General features: G+C 36.5%; 1 protein-coding gene across 50 annotated transcripts in view; it reads right to left on the bottom strand.

Annotated features, from left to right (window-relative positions):
• The window catches only part of PDLIM5 (PDZ and LIM domain 5), a 317,004-nt gene that overhangs the window by 204,064 nt on the left and 93,308 nt on the right, over nt 1-19,632 (bottom strand). For all 50 annotated transcript variants that reach the window (XM_081595125.1, XM_081595262.1, XM_081595435.1 and 47 more), the window contains one exon: nt 16,386-16,523. In XM_081595125.1, coding sequence (XP_081451251.1) covers nt 16,386-16,481 — 96 coding nt within the window. In that variant the 5' untranslated portion in view covers nt 16,482-16,523. The remainder of the gene's footprint in view (nt 1-16,385; nt 16,524-19,632) is intronic.

Below are 19,632 nucleotides of genomic sequence, written 5' to 3'. Positions count from 1 at the left end.
TGCCACTGTCCTATCAGCTAACCTGCTGTAGATTTTAGTACCAACTGATCTTAGAAAATAACTACCTTCAACTCTCTAAAATCACCTTCTACCACTCTCCCCTCAGTCTACTCCAGCCACTCAAATACTGCTGTTTCTGAAACATGCAAAGCAAATGTTCATGTTGTGGTCTTTACCCTCTGCCCAAAATGCCCTTTCCCCTACTTCATCCATGTCTCTGTTCAATGTCGCCTTATCTATGAGGCCTTATTTACTCACCTTTTATAAATCAGTAACCTGCATTCAATCATCACTCCTTTTCCCTATACCCCTTTGCTTGGCCCCATACTATTTATCACCAACTATTTTTATTTATTTATTGTCTCTTCTTCACTTCCCTAAAACATAAGTCTGGGAGGGCAGACTTTGCTTTATTCACAGCACTGTATCCCCAGTGCCTAGCATGTAGGCAGGGATACAGGTGCCTATAAGGCATATAGGTCTAGGACAGTGCCTGGCATATAACAATGTTTAATAAATATTTGTGGAGTAGGTAAATAAGTTAATGAAGGAATAGCAATGATTTACATTTATTTGTATGGCTGAATTTCAGATTAGTTAAATTTTATATTTCATAAAACTCATAAGGCTTGTAAATAGTATGACTACATATAAATCATCCAACTTTGTCTATTAGATGGCTATATCACCTATATATGGATGGTCAGGCACCCAACCCAGGTCCAGCTGGCTATGGTCAGAAAAGCAGGAGGGCAAGGTAAGGAGCACAGAGACCAATACACAAAGGCTGATGATACGCTAGCACTCTTAGAAGCAGATGGTACAAATGGCAGAAACATTGCTAAGCTTATCTCGTCTACATTCCACTACATATTCTCTCTTATAATCAAATCTATCCTTCACTGGAGGGCTTCCCTGGTGGCTCAGTGGTAAAGAATCTGTCTGCCAGTGCAGGAGTTATGGGTTCAATCCCTTGAAAGGGAAGATCCCCTGGAGAAGGAAATGGCAACCCATTCCAGTATTCTTCCCTGGGAAATCCCACTGAGGAGCCTGGAGGGCTAAAGTCAATGCATTGGACACGACTTAGCAAGTAAACAACATCCTTCACTGGAGATAACATTATTCCCTAGAGTAACTGTATCTCATCAGCAATATAGCTTATCATGTCTCTTTAAAAGAATTAAAAAAAAACAAAAAGCCATAGTGAAAGGCAACCATTAAGGGAAGAATGTCTAATTAGAGGCTATTGCTGGTGCTAATCCTCCTTTCAGATCTCTTTGACAGTTTACGGCAGACCATAACAGACAGAAGAAGGAAATGGGCTATTCATTCAACAAATATTTATTATGAACCTTCTATAAAAAATGTTTCATGAGATAATTCAAACTGCAGTCTGGGTAGGTTGTATATATGTGTGTGCATGTATGTCTGTGTGTGTGTCTGTTTATGTACTCAGAAGAATGCTTCTAAAGAATCTTCTATAAAAATCTATAAAAAAAGAAAACAGAATTGATTTGGAAGATGATGTTATCTAAGAAGTGATGGATCCAGAAACATTATTTCAATAATAGTGTCAAAACTGCTTCAACCAGTTATTACTAGTAAATAGTTATTAATATAACGTAATCTTTGTTATTATTAGGTAAACTTAACTGAGTTCTTACTATGTGCCTGGCACTTTACAGGTATTAATTTATTCACTTCAACAACCCTATGATGTAAATATTACTTTTCCCCCATTTGACAGTTAGGACCTGGGACACAGTCAAGTAATTTGTCCAGATATGTACAGCTGGTAAAATACAGAGCCAGAATTGAAACCCAGGCATTGTGCTCCAGAGCCTACACTGGTATTAACTACACAAAACAGTATGTACAACATTGTCCACTAAAATTAAAAAATTGTATTTTGGGAGAAAATATAAATGCCAAAGTGTGCATTAGTCACTCAGTTGTGTCCGACTCTTTGCAATCCCATGGACTGCAGTCCACCTGGCTCCTCTGTTCATCGAATTCTCCAGGCAGGAATACTAGAGTGGGTAGCCATGCCCTTCTCCAGGGGATCTTCCCAACCCAGGGATTGAACCCAGGTCTCCAGTATTGTAGGCAGATTCTTTAGAGTCTGAGCCACCAGGGAAGCCCAAACCCCAAACGACTGCAGTAAAAAATATATATATATACTACTCTATTAGCTTTGGTAATAAAATAGTCATGAATGCTTGACCAGGCATCATGATATAATCACAACTGCCTCTAGTGTTCTGTTAAGGCTGGAAATTAATTACTATTGTTGTTGCTGTTGTTCAGTGGCTAAGTCATGTCTGACTCCCTGAAACCCCATGGACTGCAGCACATCAGACTTCCCTGTCCTCTACTATCTCCCGGATTTTGCTCAAGTTCATGTCCTTTGAGTCAGTGATACTATCTAACCATCTCATCCTCTGCTGCCCTCTTCTCCTTTTGCCTTTCCCAGCATCAAAGTCTTTTCCAATAAGTCAGCTCTTCACATGAGGTGGCCAAAGTATTGGAGCTTCAGCATTGGTCCTTCCAATGAATATTGAGGACTGATTTCCTTTAGGATTGACTGGTTTGATTTCCTTGAAGTTCAAGAGACTCTCAAGAGTCTTCTCCAGCACCACAGTTAGAAAGTATCAATTCTTCAGCGCTCAGCCTTCTTTTTGGTACAACTTCCACATACACACATGACTACTGGAAAAACCATAGCTTTGACTATATGGACCTTTATAGGCAAAGTGATGTGTCTTCTCTTTAATATGCTGTCGAGGTTTCTCACAGCCTTCGAGAAGCAAGAATCTTCTAATTTCATGGCTACAGTCACCATCTGCAGTGACAGTGGAGTTCAAGAAAAGAAAATGTGTCACTGCTTCTACTTTTTCCCCTTCTATTTGCTAAGAATGGGACCAGATGCCATGATCTTAGTTTTTGAATGTTGAGGTTTAAGCTAGCTTTTTCATTCTCCTCTTTCACCCTCATCAAGGGGCTCTTTAGTTCCTCTTCGCCTTCTGTCATCAGAGTGGTATCATCTGCACATCTGAAGTTGTTGGTATTTCTCCCCTGCAATCTTGATTCCAGCCTGTGACTTATCCAGCCTGGCATTTCGTATCATGTACTCTGTACATAAGTTAAATAAACAAGGTGACAATACAAAGTCCTGTCGTACTCCTTTCACAATTTGACCCAGTCAGTTGTTCCATGTAAGGTTCTAACTGTTGTGTCTTGACCCATATACAAGTTTCTCAGGAGACAGGTAGGTGGTCCGCTATTCCCATTTCTTTAAGAACTTTCCATAGTTTGTTGTGACTCACACAATTAAAGGCTTTCTCACAGTCAACAAAGCAGAAGTTTTTCTGGAATTCCTTTGCTTTCTCTATGATCCAATAAATGCTGGCAATTTGATCTCTGGTTCCTCTGCCTCTGATTACTATTAGATTACTTTAAATCTTAAGATAAAATCATTAAGAAAACTATATCTAAAATGATATTTACATTAGTATATTATTTTGTTATACCTAATGTAACACAGATTTAAGTTGGTTGTAAAGTATTATTCTGTAAATATACCCCAAAACTCATAACAAGGCTCATTTTCCCCTGAATTTACAAAAAGTTGACCTTAAATATGAAGTATGAAGTTTCATCGTTTGCTAAGACATTATGATTAATGCCGACCTATACCTACATGATAGTGACAGCACTTTTATCCACTAACAATGCATTTATTTAAGACATGAAAATCTGAATTTAGTTAGGTATCAACTGTCAGCCTTCTCTTATGAGATGTTAATCCTGTCATGTGACCTCTCCAAAAGGTTCAGAAATGAAAAACATTAACTTTCATAAACTCCCTCCACTTGACATAATAAAAGGGCTACAAAACATAACTTTTGGCATCGGGCACATTAACCAACAGACTAAAATATTCTTTTTAAAAATAGACACTATTAAAGTCTTTCTCAGCTCAACATATCTGACTTAGAATAAATACCCTAACACTCACTTTATCTTTGAGGCAGACTCTAACAAAACTGTTACCAGCATAATTTGTAAACAACTCCTGAATCTGTATGCAACATTTCCTTATTAAAGTAGAAAAGGTCATAACATCACAAGGAAATGAAAACAGAAGCCATCTGGGAAACAAGCTGCTTCTTACAGTGATGATAATAAAAGAGCACAAAATAGGAAAACTGTCATCCATGTGCAAATAACAATAAGAAACCAATAATGTATTTGTTATAACATAAATAACTTTTCCAAATGAACATATTAAAACGTAAGATATTTCCAAGTAACCACCTTGGTAGGCTATATGGTTATTCCTTTGCTCAAAAAATCTTTGGAATTTTTGCCCTGAAATTTCTATCAAAACCAGTTTAAAAATACACGAGCTTGCAGATATGGTAAAATCACAGTAACAGGAGCCCACTCTCCCTAGCTAAGCACCAATCCAGAGGAATGAGAATCCCTCTCAAATCCCCACTGTCCCATCACCCCCAATGTCATCTCTCCACACTATGTTAAACCTTCTTACCTCTCATTCTGACACTAGGCTCCCTTCCCCACCCCCATCTCATTCCCCTTGCCTCCTTGCTCACTGCACTCCTGCCACACTGGCCTCCTTTTCTTCTTGAACACACCAACATCCTTCCTGTCTCCAGGCCTCCGCACTTACTGTTCTCTATGCCTGCAAAGCTGTTCTCCTTCATCTTCCCATGACTGGCTTCTTATTCTTAAGTCAATGCTGCTTCCTCAGTCAGAGGAGCCTGTCTTGACTGCTGAACTTAAAAGTAAGACCCTTCTCCCTTATACCATTCTCCCAATTATTCCCTAGGCTTCCCTCGTGGCTCAGCGGGTAAAGAATCCACCTGCAATGTGGGAGACCTGGGTTCCATCCTTGGGCTGGGAAGATTCCCTGGAGAAAGGAAAGGCTACCCACTCCAGTATTCTGGCCTGGAGAATTAAGAGTTGGACACAACTAAGCGACTTTCACTTTCACTTATTCCCTAGCACAACCACCTTATTAAGTTACATTGCTCATTTATCTATATACTTGAGAGTTAACAGTCTCTTTTACTAGACTATAAGGTTCATAACAATAACGACTCTGTTTGGTGTACTTTCAGCTCCTAGACCAGTACTGAGCATACATTAGGTGTTCAACAATGATACTAAATAAATGGCTCCATGCCTTGAGGTAGGATGGCAAATTCTGTCTATTGCTGCTACTTCTGTCTCCTCTAGGGATTCTACAGATCCTAATCCAGAAGTTCCCTGCTATCCTGACTAGGCTGTATGGTCAATGCATATATTACCGTGGTCCTTTCCCAAGCTTCATTCCATATATGTCCTCTTCTACTTCCAAGCTTCTTCGTATATTCCATATTTTGTTCTATGCACCTTTCTGTCAGGAAATAGAGAACCACCCTCTCTACCCCAGGTGTTAATTAACACCTTTTCCTCTCAGGGTTCTGGCATGAGTCATTCAGGAAAAAGGGAGCACCAGAAGACAATACCAAGAGGGCTGTACTCTGGTCTAGCAAAAATTTACCCATCTCTCCTAAAAGATTATAAATAATAATAATAAAATCTCCAAGGACTAAGCTTGAATACACCTCAATTACGTGTTTCTTGAATTCCTTCCCATGAAGTCCCTTGGTCTTTCATGTAAACAGCACATGCACACACATACATACACACACACCTGCTCCTATTTAGGCTCTCCTAAGCTCCATATATGTCCAGGCAAGTCTGAGTTTGCACGTGTACAAAGTATAGGCCAATTTACTTTTCTTTCACTTTTTAGACAAAAGACATGAATACATTTCAAACAGTACAAAAGTATACGGAGAAAACAGTGAAAATTCTATCAAGCCCACTGCCCAAAGCAGTTCTAAACGCTGCACTATCCAGTCACAAAAATCAGTTTCCTTACTTAATAACTATACTTTTGCATTTGTCTTACTATATCTTAGGTGTGAGGTTCAGTTCTGGGATTCATATATAAAGAGACATCTAAAACCTGAACTACTTTTAAAGGCAAATGTTCAGGGTTGTGAAGAGAGGCAACTGTCAAGAAAGAAACATTTGAAGAAATGGTTTCCAACAAAATATCCACAAGACTTAAAGGGAAATATAACTCAGTCACCTAGAAGGCTATAATGTGAGCAAGGGTTTTCCTTAGTTGTGCATGACACTAAGGGACAGAAATAGAACCACTGGGTCAAATACAGAGAAAACAAATACAGGCTGACACACAGGAAGACTCTGTATAGGGAGGCAGAGGGCTATTACATAAAGTAACCTCTGGGGCATTTCGTTGAAACAAAACCTGACTAGGATTAAAAACAAAGAAAACCAAAATGTATCACCAGTTAATAATAACTATCAATCATATTCATTAACAAAACAATTCTAGAAGAAATGATTGTAATTGCAACTAGGCTTTCCATTTGTCCCCATCATCATTATAATCATCAGTCAACAATTACTGAACACATACTGGGAATTTTAACATGATTTTGAGTAAATAAGACCCAGAGTTGTAGGATTTTTTTTTTTTTCAGGGTGAGAGGGGTTCACAACTTAACAAAGTATATGACCTATTTATATATACTTGAACTGTACTGCTATGAAACATAACATGACAACTGACCTCTGGTTCATGGCCTTAAAAAGACTATCCTCAATTCCTTTTAACTTCAATGTTACCACTTTAGCTTAACAATGAGGCATGAAAAAACCCAAGTATACTTGTTACATACTTGATTAAATTTACCAAAGATTCCTCCAGAAGTCTTTGGTAAATTTAACATTCATTATTAAATTGTATAGTATTAAAATATTATAAGTAATGTGCCAACTTCAATGTGCTCTAAATCTTTTTGTCACAAAGGTATAATTTAATTCATAAATTATACAAAGGTATACTTTAGTTCATAATCAGAACTAAAACCTGATATCATGTATTATTAAAACTGACATTTATTTCCAAAAAAGAATTTGACCTATGGTGACTGAACTCTGAAAAAAGTGAAAAGACTATTATTTAGAGAAAAGCAGATCTCTCACATTATTTAGTTGGTGGCAATTTCACTGCAATTTAGCCTTAATCTTTTTGTTGAAGTGATCTAAATAACAAAAGATCCATAATAAAAATATTTAAAACAAAAATAAAAGCTACATTTGGTTCCCAAACATGAGTGTACAAAATGTGATTCAATGGTACATGAGAAACATCCATAAAGCATTTGAGAATCTCTACACATCCTGAATTCAAAGTCTGGATCTAGAAGCTACATTTGAAAAATCTCACTGATGATATTAAACTGATGATCAGTTTAGAAAACAGTCATATTTTTAAAATATAATCTGTTACTCCCATTTATACAAGTTTTTTTATTTTATAGCATGTATTCTCTCTTTAAGAGACATACACACAAAGTTGGCTGTCAGTACTGAAAGCTGTTATCTATTCCCAGAAAATAGAGTATGCTCGTTAAAACCATTACAGTATTACTTCAACTCAGTGTATCTGGTTCCAAATCCTAAGCCTAACCAATTACTAGCTGTGCTACTTTGGGCATGTCATTTAACTTTTGTTTCCTCATCTGAAGATCAGAGATTTTAAATTATACTTCCTCAGAGGGTTGTTAAGAGGATTAAATAATCAAACGTGCAAAATATCTACAGCAAGGCCTAGACAAGAACACAGGCTCAATAAATGTTAATGCATGTTCATTATTATTTAATATAGGAAAGAAAGGAGACCTCAGTGAATTGGAGCAGTCAAACATTTCAAAGAGCACCTGGTATACAAATGTGTCTTGATGGATGGGTAGGGCTTCAGAGCTAAGAAACAGGTATTGTGCACGAAGAATATAGAGACTAAGTACTGCAGGGTTCAAAACATTTTGGACTATAAACTCAGTTCTGTTAAATGGGCCCACTAACATGCAGCCTGAATGACAGGCAGAGGAGTTAAGCAATAAGTAACAGAAAGCCCTGCAGTTCTTAAATAGGGCAGTGATACATTAAATGCAGGATTTCAGAATTCCTGCCTGGGCAAGATGCCAGCCTGAAGATGAGGAACCAGGCTAAGTGGGAACAAGCCAGTGATGAAGTTTAGAAACACCTCTGTCTGCAAAACTATCAAAGTGCTACTCTGAGAATTGGATACCAACTAACTAGAGTTTTCCAGAATGAATAAAGGTACATATAAACAGAAATGTCTAACATAAAAAGATCAAAAGAACCATTCCTAGAATATTTTGGAAGTCAGCACCATGGAGATACTTCAGGAGAATGTCCACAGTCATGAAAATTACATGTATAACAATGCTTGTATTTATATACAAACTTCTCTCTCCAGAACATATCTTTAAGGGTTGCTAGTTAAGGAATAATGCATTTGCTTTCTAAAGGATATTTGTCCTCCAGTATCTTCTCTTAAGAAGAAAATACATTCAGAATATATGCACAATCTCCTCTAGCTAGCATTTTACAACCTGACTAAACTTTTAAATTTTACCATCTCTAAAAGTTAGTATCTCAGAAATCATTAGAGAAATACTGGTCTAATAACTGGATACTTAATGGAACCAAACACAACACTTAAGCCCCTGACAGAATCAACAGTAAATGGAATTCAGTTATTAATACCATTAACCAAAAAAAACAAACTTTCTCTTTTGGTCAATCAAATTTCACCCAAGATAATTATCATGAAGAACAGTGATCACTGTTAAATCAATTTCCGAATCCTAGGAAAACGGTTAACAAGTCACAGAATTCAAATAACAAATGGTGCACATTCTTATATAGCTCCAAACCCTTATCATATTTAAAATTTTGCAGCAACAGACTAAAAGGAAATTCCTACTTCCCTCAACTTTAAGCATATAAAATACAAACACCCCTGGCATCCCAACCCTTCTTGTCATCAAGGTTACCAACACTTACACTCTTTGCTGCTTCACTCAGGTTAAAACAAAGAAATACATTGTGCCACATAGGAGAATGCCTTCACAATGCCTGACTCACTATGCTATGAAACATTAGAAACTGTTGTGACTTGTTATACTCCACTGGCTAATAACTGTTGATATGAAAACAGCGAGGGTCCTAAGGCTGAATTTTACTATGTCCAAGGACCAGGCCAAATACCTCATTATGGTCAGTCCCTCCGTCACATCCTTTAAAGGGAGACTGAGAAGAGTAGGATTTCATATTACACAATATATCAAGCTACTGGAAAAACTTCAAAGTAACAACCTGAAATCTATTAAATTTAATTTGCTTAATTTTTTAGAAAGTCTATCACAGGGCACTATGCCAAAAGCTATTTCACAAAAGACAAGAAATTATTTCACCATATATTTGGAAGTAATATGTTAACAGAGAGAGGAAATTCATTTGGAAATAGGAAGCAAATGATAAGAGGATAATTATTCATCAGAGCACTAAATGAAAAAATTCAAATAAACAGCATCCCTCCAAAATCAATGAAATAATTTAAAGAAAAGCAGCACATTTTTATTCTGTATATTCTCACACAAACGGAAAAAAAAAAGAGCCACTTAAAAACATACAGAATCCTCTGTAGAATAAGCTCTGTAAAAAAGGAGAAAGATGGAAATAGGCCCATCTGATTGGAAAAGATCAAAGTCTGTCAAAACATGTGCTAGCACAGGTATGAGGAAACTGGCATTCTCATATTGTGGGTAGGAGTGTCTCCACAGAGACATTTGGCAGTATCAGTCAAAATGCAGACAACCCTTTGACTCAGCAATTCCATTTCTAGGAATCTATCTCACAGATATACTCACATACGTGCCTAAAATAAACAGATATAGATACAGATACAAAAATTACACCACAGTATTACTCAAAGAAAAAGATTAGAAACAACCTAATCGTCCATCCATAGGAATGGGCTAAATAAATTATGATAGACCCAAATACAGTGCAGCTATACAAAAAGAATGAAGACATATTTACTGATTTGGAGTTAAGTTAAAAAAGGCAAGATGCAAAAAAAAATAAAAGTATGTTTTTAAGGACACTATTTGTGTTGAAAAGGAGGGTAGTGAGGATATATATGTACTTTCACATATCTGTATAGATTACCCCTGACACTACACACAAGAAACTGCAAACACTGGCTGCTTGCAGGCAAAGGGAATGAATGACAGGGCAACAAGAGGCTCTAAACTCTAATGAGTCATTTGACTTTCAACTCACATGAATGTCTTACCTAAAGAAAAGCATAAATTTATGAAACTTTAAAAGGGAGGAAAGTGTGAAGGGTTAAGATTTCTTGAGTACCATATTTGATCCAGTAAATAACTGTTCCCACTGTAACCTTTTTAAAACTGCCTCTTTCTTTGCACTTTCCATTCTGACTTGTTCTTTTTCATTTCGTCCTGTCAAGTTTCCCAGTTCATTTCACTCTCCTGCATTTAGGCTGGACAGGGACACCTGCTGCAACTGCTCAAGCTCCACTGGGCGGACTAAGTGCCAGTGGGGTTGATGAACTTTGTTCCAGTAATTATCACACAAAACGGGTAACAATCTAAGCTGTAAAAAGAAAACTGAGTATTGACAAAGGACAGATAACTCCACTTAAGCCACAAGAAAGAAATGATAAAAAGGTGACAGAAGATAGGGAAGTGATGATTTGAGAGATTCTATTTTAATACCATAAAAAATTCTTCCAAATCTGACTTTAAACACTCATTCAATATTGTCTGTTCTGTCCATAGCTAAATATTTTATTACCTTTAAAAAAAACTGCCTGTGCTACAAAAGTGATTTTCCTACTCTGCAATTAAAACACAAATCTGAATTCCCAGCAGGGCTATACAGTGACTCTGTACCCAGAATACCTAAATGAGGGACCACCACGGTCACTGCTCATTACTTTCTCAAACTGGTGTTTTCTTTTCAATCCCATTATTGTGTCATTTATTTGCAAATCCACACATATATTAATATTTCACATGTGAGGATCTTGTTTTGTGAAGTTTTATATCATATACTCAGTATTTCTTCATCTTAAAAATTCAAACAAGGGCCTAGGGTCTCACCTCCTAAAGCCAAAACGTAGTTATCTCTTCTAAGATGCCAAAGAAGCAATCCCTTGTCAGCCAGAGCGATGGGTGTTTCTAGATTAATGAAGTCATATCAGATTTCTCTTCTGTGAAGTTGTAACTGGGGGGACAGGCCATGAAGGGCCTCGCAATACATGGGAATCTGGGTAAGAACTACTACAAACAGGATGTTTCAGACAAAGGTATCTGGTCAACTGTATATTCACACCGCAGCCTGACCAGCAACCATCATAAAGACAAGCTCTCTGCATTGAAAATTCTCAAAAACGACTGAAAATGAGTCTATAGGCTTTGGTTATTCTCAGTGTAAGTAAATATTAGACCTAACTCATGAGTAAATGAGTAGCTTATACGAAAATCTCCTTTACTTAGGTCTAAAGTGCTATTCTTACTTGACTCAAATCTCTACAATATTGTTTCTTCCATCAGATACAAAAATCCTGCATAACAGTTAAAATTCCCATGTTAAGAAATAACTGTCTAAAATGCCCAATATTCATTAAAAACTAAAAAAGAAAAAAAAAAAAGCCTTTTTTCTCTAACTACTAACTTAACAATAAAACTGATTCAGATTCTCATTTTTTTACAAAAAACAGACCAGAAAAAATCTTCAGAATTATCTTGAGATTCTTGACCCTCGCAACCACCAATGACAGAAAACTGCCATGTAGTAAAGGAAAGTCTTTGAGCCTTCCACATAAGTAATTAATATTTTAAAGCAAAGGGTGAACATACATGTGAAATATACATTACGCAGTTAAGCAAGCTAAATTATTAACTTTCTAACTTGGCATAATGACAGGGTAGTTGGAAAGGAATGTAAAAAGAAAGTACTCAACAGCTTAAAATTAACAATGGACCCATTTATTCCAGGTAGGATGGTTCTCTCATTTCAGCTTGAGGACTGAAAGTCTCTTTCTACCCGCCTCTTGGAGGGAACTCTGCAGCTGGCCTGTCTGGAGAATCACTCAGCTTTATTCACAGTTTCACCCAAAGTCAAGCAATAGCAAAATAAGTCTTCATTTTCACTGGCACTGAAAACCAACACAGAGAAACACTTACTCTGAGGTGTTCAAATTTCATCCTTCAAGGGCCAATTCAATTAATTTCTCCTGTAGGTAATTTCTCTACCCTAAACAAACACAAAAGGTCTGTGTCCACTGAAACCAAGAAACACTTATCTGTATCTCTGTCATTCCATCAAACATTGTCTTGTGACAGGTCTTATGACATTGTCTAGTACTCTATTTTTCTCCCCAACCTTTGTACTCCCCAATACTTTGTCTCTTCCTCTATAGCTTCCACGAAGTGTCCCTTTAACTACTGAATGAATGAATTCACAGCAAAGCATTTTCACTGTTCTTTCTCTGTTCTATGTATCAATAATACTCCTAAACAGGACTCCATACTCCAAGATATGATAAATTTCTTCTGCTTTTCAAAACCAACTAAAATCTTGTCTGACCTGATGACAACTGATCCTCCCCTAACTCTTGGAATCAAAATCTCTATTATTTGGGTATTGAAATGTCTGACCTCATTTTATCTGCTAAAGAAACACTATAGATGTGTTTATAAAGAATTGGGAGATAACCTTCAGGAAATCCAAATATTGAGAGTTAAGGGAAAATTCTAATATCATATATCAGAAAATAACATAAGCAGAATGTTTGAATTTTAGGATGCTGTAGTTAAAATGTTATTCACAAATACACTATCCTTCTTGTAATTCCATGGTGAGGGTCATCAACTTGCCAAAATACAGCCTTGAATTGTGCAACAAGTCTCCTATTTCTTCTTATAAAATATATTGGCAAAGACCAACAAACCCACACTGCTACAATGAAACCATCCCTACATTCCATGGCTTCAAGGCAATTTCATAAATATAGGGTCATAAAAAGACAGCCTACAAACTCCAGTAGCCGACAGGCCACTTTAAGGATAGGAAATTGAAGACAATGATATGTAATCAGGCAGTTACAGCAATTTGAGGATCTTTTCAAAAAGTTTGCAAGAATTACCAATCTTACTTAGAAACATACCAACTAAAGAAGTATGCAAAACTCATACAAAAGAGATGGAGAGCAAAATCTGAGCATAATGCTAAAATTTTATAGTTTGTATGCTTTAAGAAACAAGTCATAGTCAATATATTCCTATGCCGGTAACAACAAAATCTTAAGAAAACAGAATGTTCAAGTCCTAGCCAATGACTTCTTTATCTCAAATACATTTGATACCTGAGTTCCAATACTATAAGGAAACCATAAATAGCACTTTGAAGTTCAACACAATAATACATGACCAGAGGAAAAACTGTATACTTTTGAACTCTATATAGATGCAGGTTCCTAGCTAAGCACAAACTTGTACATTTTTTTCTTTTTCAATGTCAACAGACAGTAAATTTAAAAAATATGCAACTATTCCCTACAATTATGGGGGATTTGATGTTTCAAGTCTCTAAATAATTTCTTTTTAATTTCATATTATTGTAAAAGATAACTGAGCAATTATCATGCCAGACCTTGTTAAGAATTCCATACACATTATCAAAATAAGAGAATCACTAAATTATATGTTTTAAGGCATGCTTTCAGGTTTTAATTGCTTCTTGATACTATTAATTAAATAATCTGGTGACTACTGAAACATATCCCAATAATTTTACATAATGAAGGCAGAATAAATATAACCAGAGAACTAATTAAGATGAGGTATAATATTAATCATCTTACTACCACAATATAAATTAGTTATTAGGCACTCATGTTTATTAGGCAATGTTACTGCACATGTTTAAACTGAACCACACAAGGGGTTAAAAATAACTACAATGAAAGGCCAACAGCCTACCAGCAAAGTTGCGCCAACATTCCCTCTCCTCCCCCTCCCCCTCCATCCTCTCCAGTCCAGAATGAATTGCATGCCCCACTGCACAAGCCCCAGAAAGGTCACAGGAGATGGCAGAGACTTTTGTAAGAGAACAGAAATAACTCAGCAGCTTTGTTACCATAGTCTCTTTTAATCAGTATGTTCAAAACCCTTTAATTAGCACTCTGTCTACCCAAGGAAAGCATTTCTTCTGTGCCAAGAGAGGGCACACATGTATGTACACAGTGTTCTGTTGTATCAGCATCACAACATGGAGCTCAGATTGTCTGCCAGAAAACAAACACAGACAACTGTTTTAAAGGTATGGCAACACAACATCTACATACTCCATTTGCATTTCTATAATCAAACAACAAAGTATGTTTCATTAGGTGTTCATTTGTCTCTGAATTTTTTTAGCGAAAAATGGGAGTATTTAAACCACACTTTTCTTTAGTCCATTATCACAAACGAGGATATTCAAAAGTAATATAAAATGATGTTAACACAATGCGAAAAAAGACAATATTCAAATATTGTTCCTTTCTGCATAATAGCTCTTTGGTAGGAGGCAAAAAGACACTGCTCCCCTCAAATAGGAATAAATCACAAGACACATTTTCACACGGATGTTTTACAGTTAAAATTTCATCCAACCATGAAAAGCCTTAAAACTTGCAGACTGGATTACATACATGTGTTTCCTTGTAAAACCTGAGTAGCTGAAATCAAGACGGAATTTGGAGATAAAGATAACTATCTAAAAATTCAAAGCCAAAAAACAAGGAAAACTTCATTAGTAAACTGGATTTGAAGCATTTTAATTGAGATACATAACTGTTACAAACTTATTTTCAATCTTTCAAAATCAAGTAGGATATAATACTGTAAGAAGCAGTGTGTGCGTGTGTGTATATATATTATATATAAATATTTAAAAAATAAAAAAAATAATAAATAAATAAATATTTATATACAAGTATATACATAATTAAACCAAAAAGTAACCCTCTAAATATCTAACTAGAGAAAGAATCTACCTAAATTTATGATAAAGCTTATTGAGCAGGCAGCAGAGTATACCTGCTTGAAAGCCAGCTCTTCCACATTAGCCATGGGAGCTCACAGCACAGTTCTATACAATGAGAATAATACCACTATGTCACAGGCTGGTGTGAGAATTACCTAAGATGACGGAGGTAAAGAACTTGGCAAAAGTCCAAAAGTTTGCTGGTAATGTTGTTTGGAGGATAGGTTTTTTCATGTATTGCACAAAGTGCAAATTGGCACAACCTATCAAAAATTACATATATAATCATGTATATATGATATCTACTGCAGCATTACTAATAAAAGTAATACCGGAAACAGTACAAATGCATTTCAATAGAGGATTGCCTAAATAAATGTTACTTGCCTACAAAAGAATTCTGTACATCTGTTAAAAATAAAAAGAAAAACTCTACATATTAATCAGGAAAATTCTCCACGGTAGAAAAAAAGGAATGTGTGGAACAGTGTGTATATTATGCTACCATGCAAGTAAAAAGGGAACAGATATTCATATTTATTTGAATATACAAAAAATCCTTTAAATGTCATACAACTAATTAATAGCAAAAATTACCTATTGGAGATGAAAGTGAAATAGTGCCTGATACCCAGTCCAGTCTCAATAAATGAAAGCTATTATTACTCCCCTCATAAGTATCATTAGCATCATGAAACGTATCTTTAAAATATATACACAGAATATATTCAAACTAAATCCATAATGAAGTAAACAGCCAAATCTCAGTTATTCAAAGACTGACTATCTATTCTGTACCATCTTATGGAAAACCCCCAGTGAAATTTTTGGCCAACCCAATAGCTGGAGATCCAAGCCCTTCATTTCCTCTTCAAAGGAAAGTAGTTTTTGGCCATTTTACTGTAGGCTATCACCTTTACCAGAGAGCAAGTTGAGGAAATAACACCAAAACTGTTATTTTACCCAATACTGACCAACAGTTTCTAATAAACAGCTTTTGGAGCTGAAAGTGACAGTGAACATCCCACAGTTACAACCTTCTTTTACATATAAAGAATCTAAGGTCCAGATCAGTGACAGTTCAAAGATCTGGAGTCTGTCCCCCAGTTAAACACTTTCCATTTTTTTATGAAGAGGGAGGAAAATATGCTTAATTGAAATCAATTATCCAATTTCCTTCCCCAGCGGATCCTTTATGACAATTAACTAAATCTGCTCAAATCATATTCCATAAGCAATTTTATTAAGCAGAGCACAGGACATTCAGAGATTTCAACAACTCAGCCGTGATGTTTCTAGGACTATGCATTGAGTGAACATCTGCAACAAAATCTGTAAAGTTTGCTTACGCTTGAGATTGTCAAAGGCATGTTGAAATCCTTGCCACCTTGCAGCCGGAAACCCCAGGGAGCTGGGCCAACCAAGGACACACTGTAGTTGCTCATGGTTCTGATGACGCAAAGTCCAATCCCTCAAAATGAAAGAAACTGAAAGAAAATCAGATGGTTAACAAAGATGTTTATCTGAAAAGCTATTACATATTTAAATGTATTGAATATAAACACAACTAAATTATCTTCAGCATTTTGTTTTGGGGGAAAGAAGGGATATGCAGAGTAAGTTTATATTTAAGTTCTCATTTCAGTCTAGGAAAAGGAATCTATGAGCTAATGTGCAATCTCTAAACTTACGCCAATTTCCATAGTCTAAAAATTCCATATCAGAGTATATTTCTAGACATTTGATCAGTCTTACAACTTGCTAGAATACAATTTGTGGCTTCTTGGATACAAACTTTAATTCAAGGTACCTTACAACACTTTGTTTTATATTAAAAAAAGAACAAAATTGTATTTCAGGTTTAATTCAAAATGATTTTCCCTGACCTCTTTTGCCTGCAATTGGCAAGAGTCCATTTCACTTACCTAAAGCCTAAGTTATTTTAACATATGAAGAGATGCAAATGGTAGACTCTCATTCATGCTTTCCAAACAATAAATTCTTTAAAATGAGAAGTTGTTTCTTAATGCATAAAAACTATTTTCTCTAATCATAAACTACAATTTGCATTTTCTCATACAGGGACATGGTATTTTCCACACTTAAATTATTCACTTTTCCTTCAGACAGGCAATGATGGGCAATATTCTGGTGGTGGTGGTTTAGTTGCTAAGTCATGTCCAACTCTTTTGCAATACCATGGACTGTGTGTAGCCCACCAGACTCCTCTATCCACAGCATTTTCCAGGCAAGAATACTGGAGTGGATGGCAATATTCTAGCACAGTGATATTTGAGTCAGAACCTGCTTTTTGTTTTACATATATATCTCATCAGGCAAAGTGGAGTGAGCATTTACCACACAGTGTATAAGACTGATTAAACATGGTAGGAATATAGGATTAATCTTATTGCATGAAAGGTTTAGAGCTTTAGAAAAGCACCAGTCCTTCAGTGCTTTCTTTTTTCTATGTTTTGCTCGAAGGGAGCTCAAAATGACTCTCATGGTACCATGTACTTCTATATACCAAAAAAAACACTAAAGGGACAAAAGCATGATTCAGAGCTTGGTATTGGTTGTTATGGTGATTATGTGGGAGAAATTAGGAGAAATAGGGACTTTCTAAAATGTAATACTAAGAAATATACTATTTTCTTCTTTAAAATATTAATAACATAACAATAAATAATTTAAAAACCACACTAAAAAAAAAGCTGCTTAAGACCCACTTCTTTGGAAAAATCTGTGTTGTTTAACCAAATCATTACCTGTCCTAAAATATTTCATTTTTTAACATATTCAAAATTTCTACACCATCACATCAATTAGTAGTGGCAGATATAGATATTTGAACAACTGGGTGTATTAAAAGCAAGCAGATTCCATCTTCTCCTATGGAGAAAATGAGGCAAAATTTTCAAATAAGTCTAAGTTCTTAAAGAAAATTCAATGAAAATCTGCACTACATCTACCAGAAAAAAAAAAAAATGAGAAAGCTTCTCCTCAGGCATAGTAGTTCACTGAACTACTAGGCAACAAAACCAGTACTAATGTAACAGGCTCCAAAAAGATGAAAAGGCCAAACCAGATATCAAACTATTAGATACAGGTGAAAAATGAACAGTAAGGAGGTAATAAGGAGCCACAATCCATAGGGTTGCAAGAGCCAGACATGACAGGACTTAGCAACTAAACCACCACCACCACCCAATATACATAATTTAATTGCTTTCTCCCTATAATAAAACAGTTTCTGAGAACTTGTAAAGAAGGACTATTTGGATGATGGCACACAATATTTATCAAAAGTGTATAAGCCAACAGATATTTCACAGGCAATATGCCCCTCCTTCTTTTTTAATCTTTAACTTTTCCTCAAAAGAAGAACGTGAAAGTTAGGCTCAACTTTCCTAATCCCATTGTTCCCTACAAGAAAATATATTTAATTCATATATTAACCCATGTACCTGCAACTCCCTTAACTTGGGAGTTCCTTTCCTGCTTTCTCCCATTTGTTATTAAAATCTCTAGAACCGGCAAGGTCACAGCCACACTATAGAACCAGTGTCAGTTCATTTCTAGTCAGTGCGTTTCCCTTCGCTAGTTTCATGTGACTTGAAATATTCAGAAACCAAAGCAACAGTAATATTATTGGCCTTTTCCAGGTCTGGTTATTAGTGTCCAAACTCTTCCTAAATTACCAAGGAGGCAGAAAATATTGAGCTGCCTTTCTTCTTTCAAATAAATAGAAAATGTTGGAACTTCTGTATAGTGTTGGATTTTCTTTTAGGGAAAATCCAAACAATGTCTTCACTCTAGGAAGCTTGGTATTTCCCACACTTCTATCCTAACTTCTTCAGTGGATGGGAAGACTGGAAAGAAGAACTCATGATGAAATGCTCAGAGAAGAGTCTGAAATTAAAGATGTATCTTGAGATTCTTTTGCTCCCCAGATTGAGAGACTGTGGAGGTAGAGTGGAAGAATTAAAGCCACAAGCAGCGGATGAAAGTAGCCGACGAGACAGTTTTCCAGCAGAAAGGTTCACGCCTAGCCCTGTTTGCCAAATAAGGTTCCCGAGCCGGCTGTTTCCGAGGCAGGCGAGTTCCAACGTCCTCGTGGTCAGGAAGGCGGACTTGGGATAGGATCTGGCGATCACACCCTAGACCTGCCCTGCCCAGTGCAGCCACCACTTTTCTTTCCAAGCTCTGCCCTATCCATACGCCCTTCCTTTTTCCACTTATTGTCAAACGAATTAGAGGCACAGCCTAAAAAAGCCCCAACAAGTACGCGAGCATTAATAAACAGGGCGTTTAAGACAGATCTGTTTTTTAAACAAGCTTTATTCCTGGACGCCGATTTGTTTTTTAAACAAACTTTATTCCCCTAACAGGTTACACAATCCTAAATGTTGGGGGGGGGGAGCGTGTAATAAATGCTTCTCAGTAGAGTGAGCGCAAATAAAAATTAGCCCCGCTTCCTCTCCACACCTCCAAGAGATTGCGCAGGACGCGAGTATCCCCAGACTCCAAGGTGGGTGCCCAGAGGCGCTCGGCACCCGGATGGTGGCCCGCCCTCGCCTGACTCCTGCGCCCCTG

Source organism: Giraffa tippelskirchi, chromosome 1 (genome assembly GCF_054371585.1).
Source record: "Giraffa tippelskirchi isolate mGirTip1 chromosome 1, T2T-mGirTip1v1.2.pri, whole genome shotgun sequence".
NCBI classification, from domain to species: Eukaryota; Metazoa; Chordata; class Mammalia; order Artiodactyla; family Giraffidae; genus Giraffa; species Giraffa tippelskirchi.
This window is presented reverse-complemented; position numbering and strand designations above follow the sequence as displayed.